The 13,741-nt window shown below is 45.5% G+C and overlaps 1 protein-coding gene across 1 annotated transcript; it reads right to left on the minus strand.

The window, feature by feature from the left end:
- Window positions 1-12,502: 12,502 nt before the first annotated feature.
- LOC138674740 (olfactory receptor 5P55-like) lies at window positions 12,503-13,426 on the minus strand. Its single transcript, XM_069762555.1, has one exon. The coding sequence runs from the start codon at window positions 13,424-13,426 to the stop codon at window positions 12,503-12,505; it is 924 nt and encodes a 307-aa protein (XP_069618656.1).
- Window positions 13,427-13,741: the final 315 nt, after the last annotated feature.

The raw sequence follows: 13,741 nt of genomic DNA on the forward strand, positions 1-13,741 counted from the left end.
GATTAGTCGTCCTGGCCCCTTTGCAGAGAAACAGCCCCAAAGCATGATGTAGCCACCACCATGCTTTACAGTAGGTATGGTGTTTGATGGATGCAACTCAGTATTCTTTTTCCTCCAAACACGACAAGTTGTGTTTCTACCAAACAGTTCCAGTTTGGTTTCATCAGACTATAGGACATTCTCCCAAAACTCCTCTGGATCATCCAAATGCTCTCTAGCAAACTTCAGACGGGCCCGGACATGTACTGGCTTAAGCAGTGGGACACGTCTGGCACTGCAGGATCTGAGTCCATGGTGGCGTAGTGTGTTACTTATGGTAGGCCTTGTTACATTGGTCCCAGCTCTCTGCAGTTCATTCACTAGGTCCCCCCGCATGGTTCTGGGATTTTTGCTCACCGTTCTTGTGATCATTCTGACCCCACGGGGTGGGATTTTGCGTGGAGCCCCAGATCGAGGGAGATTATCAGTGGTCTTGTATGTCTTCCATTTTCTAATTATTGCTCCCACTGTTGATTTCTTCACTCCAAGCTGGTTGGCTATTGCAGATTCAGTCTTCCCAGTCTGGTGCAGGGCTACAATTTTGTTTCTGGTGTCCTTTGACAGCTCTTTGGTCTTCACCATAGTGGAGTTTGGAGTCAGACTGTTTGAGGGTGTGCACAGGTGTCTTTTTATACTGATAACAAGTTTAAACAGGTGCCATTACTACAGGTAATGAGTGGAGGAAAGAGGAGACTCTTAAAGAAGAAGTTACAGGTCTGTGAGAGCCAGAAATCTTGATTGTTTGTTTCTGACCAAATACTTATTTTCCACCATAATATGCAAATAAAATGATAAAAAAACAGACAATGTGATTTTCTGGATTTTTCTTTCTCAGTTTGTCTCCCATAGTTGAGGTCTACCTATGATGTAAATTACAGACGCCTCTCATCTTTTTAAGTGGTGGAACTTGCACTATTGCTGACTGACTAAATACTTTTTTGCCCCACTGTATACACTGCACAGTACCGCTCCTCCTGTCCTGTATGTATATGCTGATGCAATGCAAGGCTTGCGCATCGCTCTCGCATAATTGGCATATAAGGGGTTGACTTATATAAAGCCCCTCTGATGTATGGTATTGTAGAATTTACAATAGCTATCACTCATGTAAGAAGTGAAATCTGGCATTGTACTATACCTATATTTTTCTGCTGCACCTGTGCATCATGAATCGTGGTATGTGTTAAAGGGGGGCCCACTGAGACTCTTTCACCCGGGGCCCTCAAAAGCCTGGGGCTGGCCCTGTCTACAGCATTTCCCTGATCCACTCAGTGAATCTGTCATAGAAGGAAATGAAGTTAGTCTGACATGACCTATTGTTTACAAACCCATGCTGACTCTGTTTAATCACTTCAGTCTTATCCAGGTACTCACATACATGTTGTTTAATAATTTGTTCACAGATCTTTCCTGGTACAGATGTCAGACTCACCGGCCTATAGTTACCTGGGTCCACCTTCTTCCCCTTTTTGAAAAAAGGAACATTTGTTCTTCTCCAATCTTCTGGGACTTCTCCTGTTCTCCAAGAATTTTCAAAGATTATGGAGAGTGGTTCAAAAACTTCTTCTGATATCTGCTTCAGTAGACTGGGGTGTAATTCATCTGGACCTGGAGACTTGAATTAATTTATGTTAGCTCAGTGTTTCCTCACTATCTCTCTGTTTATAGATATCCTGGATTCTTCTATTCCCTTAATAGGACAGTGAAAATCAGTTGATGTTACATTTTTTTTCTGAGAGAAAACAGATGCAAAATAGGAATTTAAAAGTTCGGCCTTCTCAACATCCTTTCTTACCATTTCATAATTTTCATCCTGTAAAAATCCTGTAGCATCTTTGACTTTTCTTTTACTTTTGACATATCCCCCAAATAATTTTTTATTGCTTTGATGTCTCTTGCAAGCCTTAATTCATTGTCAGAAATAAATAATCTGATTTGTGCCTCCAGGTTCTGCAGACAGAATTATATTCTTCTTTAGATATGCTTCCCTTTTTCATTCACGGTGAAACATGAAAAAATTATTTTTCAATAGGTATTCCAAAGACAAAAGAATATATATTTTTAAATTATTGGTATAGTCGCTAAAGTGGTCAATTTGGTGCTGTACAGCAGTAATGGCAAGAGTATGCGGAATGGACGAATATAAGTTGGTCACATCAAAGTTCACAAATTTTTAGTCCAATTTGCAATTGAAAAATTCAAAAGTTTTGACACTGAGGGGGTTTCCCGCCATTATTATTATTAATAAACATTTTTATAGCGCCATTTATTCCATGGCACTTTACATGGGAACGGGGCAAATATAGACAAGTACAATAAACATGAGTAAAACAAGGCACACACAAGTAACACATAAGGAGGGAGGACCCTGCCCGCTAGGGTCACAGTCTACAGGGATGGTGAGGATACACTAGGAGAGGGTAGAGCTGGTCGTGCGGCGGTTAAGTAGGTTGAGGATCACTGCAGGCTGTAGGCTTGTCGGAAGAGGTGAGTCTTCAGGTTCCTTTTGAAGGTTTCCGTGGTAGGCGAGAGCCTGATGTGTTGGGGTAGAGAGTTCCAGAGTATGGGGGAAGCACGGGAGAAGTCTTGGATGCGGTTGTGAGACGAAGAGATGAGAGGAGTAGAGAACGAGATCTTGAGGGGATTGGAGGTTGTGTGTAGGTAGGTACCGGGAGATCATGTCACAAATGTATTGAGGAGACAGGTTGTGGATAGTTTTGTATGTAATTGTTATTGTTTTGAACTGTAGCTTCTGGGCAATAGGAAGCCAGTGAAGGCATTGGCATAGGGGAGAGGCTGGGGAGTAATGGGGAGACAGGTAGATTAGTCGGGAAGCAGAGTTTAAGATGGATTGGAGTGGTGCCAGAGTGCTAGAGGGGAGGCCAGAGAGTAGGAGGTTGCAGTAGGTTGCCATGTTATATTTGTCCATGCCGCACACTCTTGCCATAATTGCTATACAGCACCACATTGACCACTATAGCTACTATACTAATAATTTAAAAAAAAATCTTTTGTCTATGGATTACTCCTTGAAAAATAATTTTTTTATGTTTGATCCTGAGTTCTATTTACAGATTCTTGGTGCCTCTATGGGGTGAAAATATTTACCCACCCTCACCATTTTATTCATGGTGTGGTGGGAAGAAACAAATGCACTGCTTAAAAAAAATAAAGGGAACACTAAAATACCACATCCTAGATATCTCTGAATGAAATATTCCAGTTGCAAATTTTTATTCATTGCATAGAGGAATGTGTTCAGAACAATAAAACGTAATAATTATCAATGCAAATCAAAATGATTATCCTATGGAGGTCTGGATTTGGAATGATACTCAAAATCAAAGTGGAAAATCAACTTACAGGCTGATCCAACTTCAGTGAAAATGCCTCATTACAAGGAAAAGATGCTCAATATTGTGTGTGGCCTCCACGTGCCTGTTTGACCTCCCTACAATGTCTGAGCATGCTCCTGATGAGGCGGCAGATGGTCTCCTGAGGAATTTTCTCCCAGACCTGGACTAAAGCATCCACCAACTCCTGGAGAGTCTGTGGTGCAATGTGACGTTGGTGGATGGAGCGAAACATAATGTCAAAGATGTGCTAACTTGGATTCAGGTCTGGGGAATGGACGTGCCAGTCCATAGCTTCAATGCCTTCATCTTGCAGGAACTGCTGACACACTCCAGCCACATGAGGTCTGGCATTGTCCTGCATTAGGAGGAACCCAGGGTCAACCGCACTAGCATATGGTCTCACAAAAGGAACAAAATACTTTTTTGGTGGCCTCTGTATCAGGCCTCTATAACCCACTAGATAGTACAAACTATTTTAAAGTCAGGTTCCAAACTGTATGATGCAAGGGACAGAAGGATTTTTTAGTGGCCTGTGGATCAAGCTTCTATAACACACTAGATGCAGCAACTATCTGAAATTCAGGTCCCCCATTGTATGACGCTATTGATAAATGGATTTCTTGGTGGCCTCTATAACATACTAGATGCTGGAAAATATTTGAAAGTCAGTTCTCCTACTGTATGACACTAGGAGCAGAAGGATTGTTTGTTGGCCTCTTGATCAGGACTCTATAACACACTAGATACTACTATTTGAATGTGAGATATCCACTACTGTGTTACAGTAGGAACAGAAGATTTTTTAGTGGCCTCTGGATCAGGCCTCCATAACACACTAGACACTACAACTATTTGAAAGTCAGCTCTCCTACTGTATGACACTAGGAACAGAAGAGACTGGAGATGTGTTTCAGAAGACCAGGTCCGGCAGACCCTGCAAGACAACTCCTCAGGAGGAACTTTTGTTGGTTAGAAAATCCAAAGCAAGCCCCTCTTCCAGTGCAGCAGAGCTCCAACAGGCCTGGTCACCTCAGGTTCCTGTGTCAACTAGAACAGTTTGTATGATTCTGTCTTGAAATGGCCTTCATGGTCGAATCAGTGCCCAGAAGCCAGCACTAAACAAAAGGCAAATAAAAAACTGTGTGCATTTGCAAAGTCCCGCAGCCTGCTAAACAGATGGACGCTGGAAAAGTGGAAGAAGTTGGATTTCTCTGATGAATCTTCAGTAGAATTACACCACTGCTGCTGCAAATACTGCAGGAGACCTACTGGAGCCCGTATGGATCCAAAATACACCCAGAAAACAGTTACATTTGGTGGTGGAAAGATCATGGTCTGGGGTTACATTCAGTATGGTGGTGTGCGAAACATTTGCAAGGTGGAAGGCAATATCAATAGCCTAAAATATCAAGAAGTATTAGCTACCTCTTATATTCCAAATCATAAAAGGGGAAAAATTCTGCAGCAGGATGGTGCTCCATCTCATACATCCATCTCTACAACAAAGTTCCTCCATCAAAAAAGATCAAGGTGCTCAAGGACTGGCCAGCCCAGTCACCAGTCAGGAACATCATTGAGCATGTTTGGAGTAGGATAAAAGAGGAAGCTTGGAAGACAAAACCAAAGAATCTAGATGAACTCTGGGAGGCATGTAAGACTGCATTCTGTGCTATTCCTGATGGTTTCATTAATAAATTGTATGAATCATTGTTGAGCCGCATGGATGCAGTCCTTCAAGCTCATGGAAGTCACACAAAATATTAAATATGACTCTAATAGCACCACAACTTCATTCACCAATGTTCTGCAACATATATTTGTATTTTAAGTTAATTATTAGTTTGAATATCACATTACTTATTGTTAGGGCTAGTGGAACGCACCGAGTAAATAGAGATGTTTATTGATATTGGTGCGTTCGCAGCCCGGGGTCCACCGTGCAGGAGTACCTGCTGCTAGCAAACGGCGGAGCTATATGGCGGTATAGACTAACTCAGTTAATTCACTGAGTAGCCGTGAAAGGAAAGCACTGTGCCCTGTTAGACTTCACAGAGGCACAGGCTAACTGCCCAAACAGAGAGCAGTCAGTGGTCACGCAAATACACAAAACTCCTCGCCGGAGGAGCCAGCATTCTAGGGGCTTATTTCAGCCGGGTCCCTGAATACACTCAGACTCAATCTCCTCACCGGAGGAGCCAGCATTCTAGGGGCTTATTTCAGCCGGGTCCCTGAACACACATACATGTGACCACACTGGCGCAAAGCACATAACTTTAGACAATACTAGCGCATGGCCGTGCGGTCATGCGCAGCTTATATAGTTGCAGCACAGGAAGCTGCTACCGAAGTTTTGCCCTTTCAGGACCTTCCTGGAGGACCAATGGGATGCGCTGCAGTACCTGAGTATGTGACCCTCGACCTCCAATGGGAGACCTTGCCCTGGGCATGCTCAGTGTGTGTAAATAAGGACTTAGTCCCAGAGAGACCTGCTCGCCGCAGATCAGTGCAGGGTACCATAGGAAAGCCAGAAAAGGTAGTAGTGACCCTATGCACAGAATCAGCCCCAGCGAGACGCTGGGAGTGACGTCTCCGCTGAGCAGACCCCACTGCGGCCGATGCTGAATGGGAGACCGCAGCAGATACGGATCGAGATTCCCCCTGTGCAGCAGAGGAAACTCGACTCCTAACATTACCCCCCCTACTAGGGCCCCCCCCTCCTTGAGCCTCACTACGCTCAAAAGCTGCAATAAGCAGCGGAGCCCGAATGTGCTCCACAGGCTCCCAGGTTCTATCCTCTGTGCCGTGACCCTTCCAGTCCACCAGATAAAATTTCTTGCCACGTACCACCTTGCACCCCACAATAGCATTTACCTCAAACTCATCCGTAGATGAACCCGATGTCCCAGCAAATGACTCAGAAAACTGGGACAAATGAACGGGCTTTAAGAGGGAAACGTGAAAAGTATCGGTGATACCAAGGCGTGGAGGAATAGCCAAACGGTAGACCACAGGGTTGACCTGTTCCAGAACCTTAAACGGGCCAATGTAGCGAGGAGCAAACTTTGTGGACTCAACTCGCAGCCTGATGTTATGGACGGAGAGCCACACTAAGTCGCCAGGAGCAAAGACCGGAGCGGGGCGCCGATGTGTATCAGCCGAAACCCTCATTCTCTCCTTGGAGGCCCGGATGGCATCCTGTGTGTGGTCCCAGATGTCACGTGCCTCCACCGCCCAGTCTGCCACCCTAGAATCGGTGGATGACACGGGCATGGGCACAGGGACACGTGGATGCTGGCCGTAATTAAGGAGAAAAGGAGTCTGACCAGTGGAATCGGCTACGGCGTTGTTCAAGGCAAATTCTGCCCATGGTAGCAAAGATGCCCAGTCATCCTGCCTAGCAGAGACGAAATGTCGCAAATATGTCACCAGAGTCTGGTTGGTTCTCTCCACCAACCCATTCGTCTCGGGATGATATGCAGAGGAGAGGTTCAACTCTATGCTGAGTAAACGGCAGAGCTCTCTCCAAAACCGAGACGCGAACTGGGGACCCCGATCGTTGACAATCTTATCGCGCATACCATGTAATCGGAAAATGTGCTTAATGAACAACACCGTCAAGGCCCGTGCAGAAGGTAACCGAGGGAGCGGCACCAAATGCACCATCTTAGAGAAATGGTCGGTGACAACCCAAATAATGGAGCAGCCACGCGACTTGGGTAGACCCACCACAAAGTCCATCCCGACCATCTCCCAGGGCCTGTCTGCCACCGGTAGAGGGTAAAGCAACCCAGCAGGCCGTTGCCGAGGAGACCGATTCTGGGCACAAGAAACGAACGCCTGAATATAGTCCCTGACATCTCGGGCCATATGCGGCCACCAGTATGTTCTCGCCAAAAGCTCAGATGTCCTCTTGGTCCCAAAATGCCCACCCACTCTGGAGGAGTGAGCCCAAGAGAGAACCTCTGGTCGCAAGTTAGCTGGCACGAAAGTCTTGCCCGGGGGCACAGACTTTAGCGAAACCGGAGCTACAGTTCTCAGGCTCTCAGAAGGGACAATAAGCCGAGGCTCCTCCTCCTCCTCCTCAGATGACACTACGGAGTGGGAGAGAGCGCCGGCATGAATGTTCTTCTCCCCGGAGAGAAAATGGAGAGTAGAATGTAGCCAGGAGAAGAACAGGGACCATCTAGCCTGGCGAGAATTCAGCCGCTGGGCCGTCTGTATATACACCAAGTTCTTGTGGTCAGTGAAGACTTGGAAGGGAAAGCGAGCTCCCTCCAAGAGGTGTCTCCACTCTGAAAAAGCCAACTTCATGGCTAGCAACTCCCTGTCCCCGATGGAATAATTCCTCTCCTCTGGTGTGAAGGTCTTGGACAAGAAGAAGCAAGGATGCTTCTGACCTTGAGCATCATTTTGGAAAAGTACTGCTCCAGCACCAACGGATGAGGCATCCACCTCCAAGATAAATGGTTTATCAACATCGGGGCGATGTAGGATGGGAGCGCTAGCGAAGTGTGACTTAATCGAGAGAAAGGCCTTGGAGACCTCCTCTGACCACAACTTGGGATTTGCTCCCTTCTTGGTGAGGGCAACCAAGGGAGCTACCAAAGTTGAGAAGTGTGGAATGAACTGGCGATAGTAATTAATGAACCCCATAAAGCGCTGCACCGCTTTAAGAGAATGGGGTTCCTGCCAGTCCATTACAGCCTGTAGCTTGGCAGGATCCATAGCCAAACCCTGGGCAGAGATGATATAACCAAGGAAAGGCAAGGACTCCTGCTCAAACACACACTTCTCCAACTTGGCGTAGAGGGAGTTTGCCCGTAAGAGGTCGAAGACTTTGCAAACATCTCTCCAATGGGAGTCAATATCTGGAGAGTAGATGAGAATATCATCCAGATAGACTACGACCGAGGTGGTGAGTATATCCCGGAAGATGTCGTTCACAAAGTCTTGGAAAACGGCTGGGGCATTACAGAGCCCGAAGGGCATCACCAGATATTCATAGTGCCCATCCCTGGTGTTAAAAGCCGTCTTCCATTCATCCCCCTCACGGATGCGAATCAGGTTGTAAGCACCCCGCAGATCTAACTTTGTAAATACCCTTGCTCCCCGTAGCCTATCAAAAAGCTCAGATATCAGGGGTAATGGGTACTTGTTCTTAACGGTGATGGCGTTAAGACCCCTGTAGTCTATGCATGAACGTAAGTCTCCAGTCTTCTTCTGTACGAAGAAGAACCCAGCCCCTGCCGGTGACACTGACTTCCTAATGAATCCTCTTGCCAGATTCTCTTGGATGTACTGGGACATTGCCTCCGTCTCCAGGAGAGATAACGGATAGACTCGACCCCGGGGAGGCTCAGCACCAGGCAAGAGGTAAATAGGACAGTCATAGGGGCGGTGAGGCGGAAGGGTCTCTGCAGCTCTTTTGGAGAACACGTCTGCATAGGGCCAATAGTGCTTGGGGAGAGAGGAAAGATCTGCGGGTACCTGTGTAGTAGCAACCTGAACGCACTCCCTCTGACATCTACCCTCGCAGGATTTACTCCATCCCAAAATTCTCCCAGAGGACCACTCAATATGAGGAGAATGGTAGCGAAGCCATGGTATCCCCAACAGGACCTCATCAATTCCCTCAGGAATGACTAATAGGGAGATTATCTCCTGATGTGATGGAGACACAGATAGCCTGAAAGGAATGGTTTGGTGGGTAATCTGTGAAGGTAGTGTTTACCCACTTACCACTCGAACGGTTACTGGCTTGGCGAGCATCACCAAGGGTATTGCGTGACGCTGGGCAAAAGCGGAAGACATAAAGTTACCCTCTGCCCCAGAATCCACGCATAGCTCGACCATAAGAGTGGATGGGCCTATGGTAATTGTCCCCTTGAAGGACAACTTTGAGGCAAACGTCGCCGTGTCTAGTGTACCTCCTCCAACTGCCACTAGACGCTGACGTTTCCCCGACCGCTGAGGACCCTTGGAGGCAAGGTGTCCTGACTGCTGGCAAACATGACGGACCTTATGTGCACGGGCGGACTGAGACTTGGATCCCGCTCGTGTCACCTCTAAGGCCTCATGTGACTCGGAAGCCTGGACTGGAGATTCCAAAGGTTTAGCGAAGGTGGGAGCCAGCCGAAACCTCTGCCTACACTGGGCTCGCTCCAACCTCCGCTCGCTAAAACGGAGGTCAATACGAGTAGAGACAGTTATTAACTCCTCCAGTGTGGCAGGAATCTCCCTAGTGGCCAGAGCGTCCTTAATGTGTTCAGCCAGGCCCCTCCAAAATATGGGGATAAGGGCTTTATCCGACCACTCCAGCTCGGAAGCTAAAGTACGGAAGTGGACGGAAAAATGGCTGACCAAGGACTCACCCTGAGTTAATGCCAGTAGTTGGAGCGCTGTGTCATGGGTGACTTGAGGTCCTAAAAAGACCTTTTTCAGAGTGCTCAGGAACAACGGAGCACTCTGCACCACATGATCACCACGCTCCCACAGCGGCGTAGCCCACTCCAACGCCCTGTCCGACAAGAGAGACACAATAAATCCCACCTTAGCCCGCTCTGTAGGAAAACGTGCAGCCAGGAGCTCGAGGTGAATAGAGCACTGACTCACGAATCCCCTACAAGTTTTGCTATTTCCAGAAAATTTTTCTGGCAGCGGGAGGCGAGATAATGTCGGAACAGGGGTGGCAGTGGACAAGGTTGCTGCAGCCACGCTAGCAGCCTGTACAGCAACTGCGGTAACATCCACAGCTGAGGTTGAGCTCTCGAGAGCCGCCAACCTACCCTCCAGCTGCTGGATATACCGCAAAGATTGCTGAATGTCCGCCATTTACTAGCCAGATCCTGGCGCTAGTATTCTGTTAGGGCTAGCAGAACGCACCGAGTAAATAGAGATGTTTATTGATATTGGTGCGTTCGCAACCCGGGGTCCACCGTGCAGGAGTACCTGCTGCTAGCAAACGGCGGAGCTATATGGCGGTATAGACTAACTCAGTTTATTCACTGAGTAGCCGTGAAAGGAAAGCACTGTGCCCTGTTAGACTCCACAGAGGCACAGTCTAACTGCCCAAACAGAGAGCAGTCAGTGGTCACACAAATACACAAAACTCCTGGCCGGAGGAGCCAGCATTCTAGGGGCTTATTTCAGCCGGGTCCCTGAATATACTCAGACTCAATCTCCTCGCTGGAGGAGCCAGCATTCTAGGGGCTTATTTCAGCCGGGTCCCTGAACACACACACATGTGACCACACTGGCGCAAAGCACATAACTTTAGACAATACTAGCGCATGGCTGTGCGGTCATGCGCAGCTTATATAGTTGCAGTACAGGAAGCTGCTACCGAAGTTTTGCCCTTTCAGGACCTTCCTGGAGGACCAATGGGATGCGCTGCAGTACCTGAGCATGTGCCAGAAAAGGCAGTAGTGACCCTATGCACAGAATCAGCCTCAGCGAAACGCTGGGAGTGACGTCTCCGCTGAGCAGACCCCACTGCGCCCGATGCTGAATGGGAGACTGCAGCAGACACGGATCGAGATTCCCCCTGTGCAGCAGAGGAACCTCGACTCCTAACACTTATTGTGTGCGACAAAACATTTAACTTGCTAAAATCTGACCATTCTGTGTCCATTAACTGATCAATATTTCTGCACTGATGCCAATTTATTTTCTTAACCTAAACCACATTTCGGAGGGATTCAGCTTTCAAAAGAATAAATTATACAACCAATGGATGAATTTAATGTCAGGTTATAAGCTTTTATTTACATAAGATGGATAAGCGACATGACTTCTGTCAGGGAGTGTAGGATGTAAGAGAATCATAGAGTCTAGATCATGTGAAGTTATTATCCTCCTCTACTCCGCCTTGGTCAGATCTCATCTGGAATACTGTGCCTAGTTCTGGGCAACACATTTAAAAAAGACATTGAAAAACTGGAGTAAGTTTATAGAAAAGCGACCAGAATGGTGAGCATTCTGCAAAGTATGTCCTACATGGAACGGTTAAAGGATCTGGGAACGTATAACTTGTAAGAAAGAAGGCTAAGAGACTTAATAGCTGTCTACAAATATCTGAAGGGATGTCACAGTGTAGCGGGATGATCATTATTCTCATTAGCACATGGAAACTTGAGAAGCAATGGAATGAATCTGAGAGGGAGAAAATACAGTTCAGATATTAGAAATTTTTTTTTGACAGTGAGGGTGATCAATCAGTGGAACAGGCTCCCATGAGAGGTGGTGAGTTCTCCTGAAATGAAAGTGTTCAAACAGATGCTGGACAGAGATAGTTTAGTGACTAATGCAATGAGCGAGGGGTAGGACACACTGACCCTGAAGGTCCCCTCCAATTTTAACATTCTATTCTATATCTTGATGTATGTAACAATCTATAGTTTCAATAAATACCATTCACTTATGTAGCAATGAACAAGGTTATAGAAGCACTCCTCTTCACAGCCAAGTTTTTATCCTCTGAATATATTGCAATTGTCATATTATCCAGCACTGTATGTGTACAATTGTTCATTTTTCCTTTCTACCCAGCTAATTCTTCTCCCCTTTTCTGCTCTATGTAGAAGCAGGTAATCTCTTTTCCCTGCAAAAATCCTTCCTCTCTTTAACTCCTGACCCAGCTGCTCCCTCATCCTGCCAGGGACTTTTGAGGTGACTTATGATTTATAAAGGGAAAATTGACCACCTGATTCCATATAGAACTTGGAAGGTTTCAGCTCATCAGTTTTTAATCACGTGATGTCATAGATCTAAAGGAAAAAAAATAATTAAGTAGAAGGACAAAATGAGCAATTGTAAGTATACAGTGTCATATAATAGGAAGATTGCAATATTATAAGTGAATACAAACTTTGATAGGCGGAGGAATGTTTCTATAAAAAAGATATATAGAGGAATTGTGTAAAAAAAGAAAATGTGATAAGTACTGAAAAAAATATTGTAATTGAATCATCTCATCCATGATTTATTGTGAATATTCTGTGAAGAAAATCCAGAAGACAAATCTATAGTTCCTCCCTTTCCCCATCTGGAAATACAGCTAATCAGCTAAGATAGTCTCATAAATATGTCTGCTGCATTTAAGTATATCCTTAACATTTTCTGAACATTTGGTGAAGAGCTCTCCTGATCTCCTGATTCCTCAGACTATAAATGATGGGATTGATCATTGGAGACATCACAATGTACAGAAGAGATAAAAACTTGTTTGCGCTCAATGATTTGTCACTGGATGTTGGCATGTAAATAATGATGAGAGTTCCATAGTAGATGCACACAGTGGTGAGATGGGAGCCACATGTGGAGAAGGCTTTTGACAAGCTACTGGTGGATGACAGGGTCTTTAGGGTGTAGAAAATACTCAAATAGCTGATAACAATGAAAGTAAGAGGGAAGACACAGATAATGATGTCTGTTACAGAGTCAACCAAGGTAAAGATGCTAGTGTCTGAGGAAGTCAATTCAAGAAGTATCCTGAATTCGCAGAAGAAGTGGTCTATTACGTTGTTACCACAAAACTCCAGCTGCCAAACAAAAATCATCTCAAAGGAAATTACAAAGTTCCAAAACCAGGAGCCAAGAACCATCTTGAAGCAAACATGAGGTTGCATTATAGAATTGTAGCGCATCGGGCTGCAAATGGCCAAGTACCGATCATAAGACATTATACTGAGCAGATTAATCGGGCAATAACCAAATATGATGACCATATGGAGCTGGAAGATGCAGCTCCTCACTGGCACCTCCTTCATGTCATATAGAATTATATTTAACATCATGGGCATAATGGTCGTAGTGGAAAGGATGTCGGCTACAGCTAGATGCTTGAGAAAGTAGAACATTGGGGTATTGAGGTTGTGATTGGTGGACACCAACACTATAATAAGGAGGTTTCCAGCCAGTATTATCAGGTAAGAGAAGAAGAAAATGATGAAGAGCAGAAACTTGTATTTATATAGACCTGTAAATCCAAGGATCAGGAACTCTGTGACTTCAGTCTGGTTGACGTCACACATGTTCAGTGAATATACTGAAAACAAGATAAACTGATTGAAGTCTCTTTCTTGTAAGAAAGTGAATTATGTAAATAATGAAAGCATTAAAAGATCACAATAACCTATATGTAGAAAATATGCCTCATACACAGATTATCGATGCTGATAATCCCCACGTGGAGATGACCCTCGGAGTATTGTGCCATAAGACCATCGCAGTCTGCAACTCGTATTATTGAAAGTCAGTTACCGAGTGGCTGTGTGACCGTGTGAAACTTGGGTGATACTAAAACTAATATAATTCTAAATGATCTAATTTTATACTTTCATAAATAA

The sequence above is a fragment of the Ranitomeya imitator genome, chromosome 4, assembly GCF_032444005.1.
Source record: "Ranitomeya imitator isolate aRanImi1 chromosome 4, aRanImi1.pri, whole genome shotgun sequence".
NCBI lineage: Eukaryota > Metazoa > Chordata > Amphibia > Anura > Dendrobatidae > Ranitomeya > Ranitomeya imitator.

Bases quoted from the DNA above. Each gene is read 5' to 3' on its own strand.
- LOC138674740 (XM_069762555.1), bottom strand. From the start codon at position 13,426: ATGTGTGACGTCAACCAGACTGAAGTCACAGAGTTCCTGATCCTTGGA.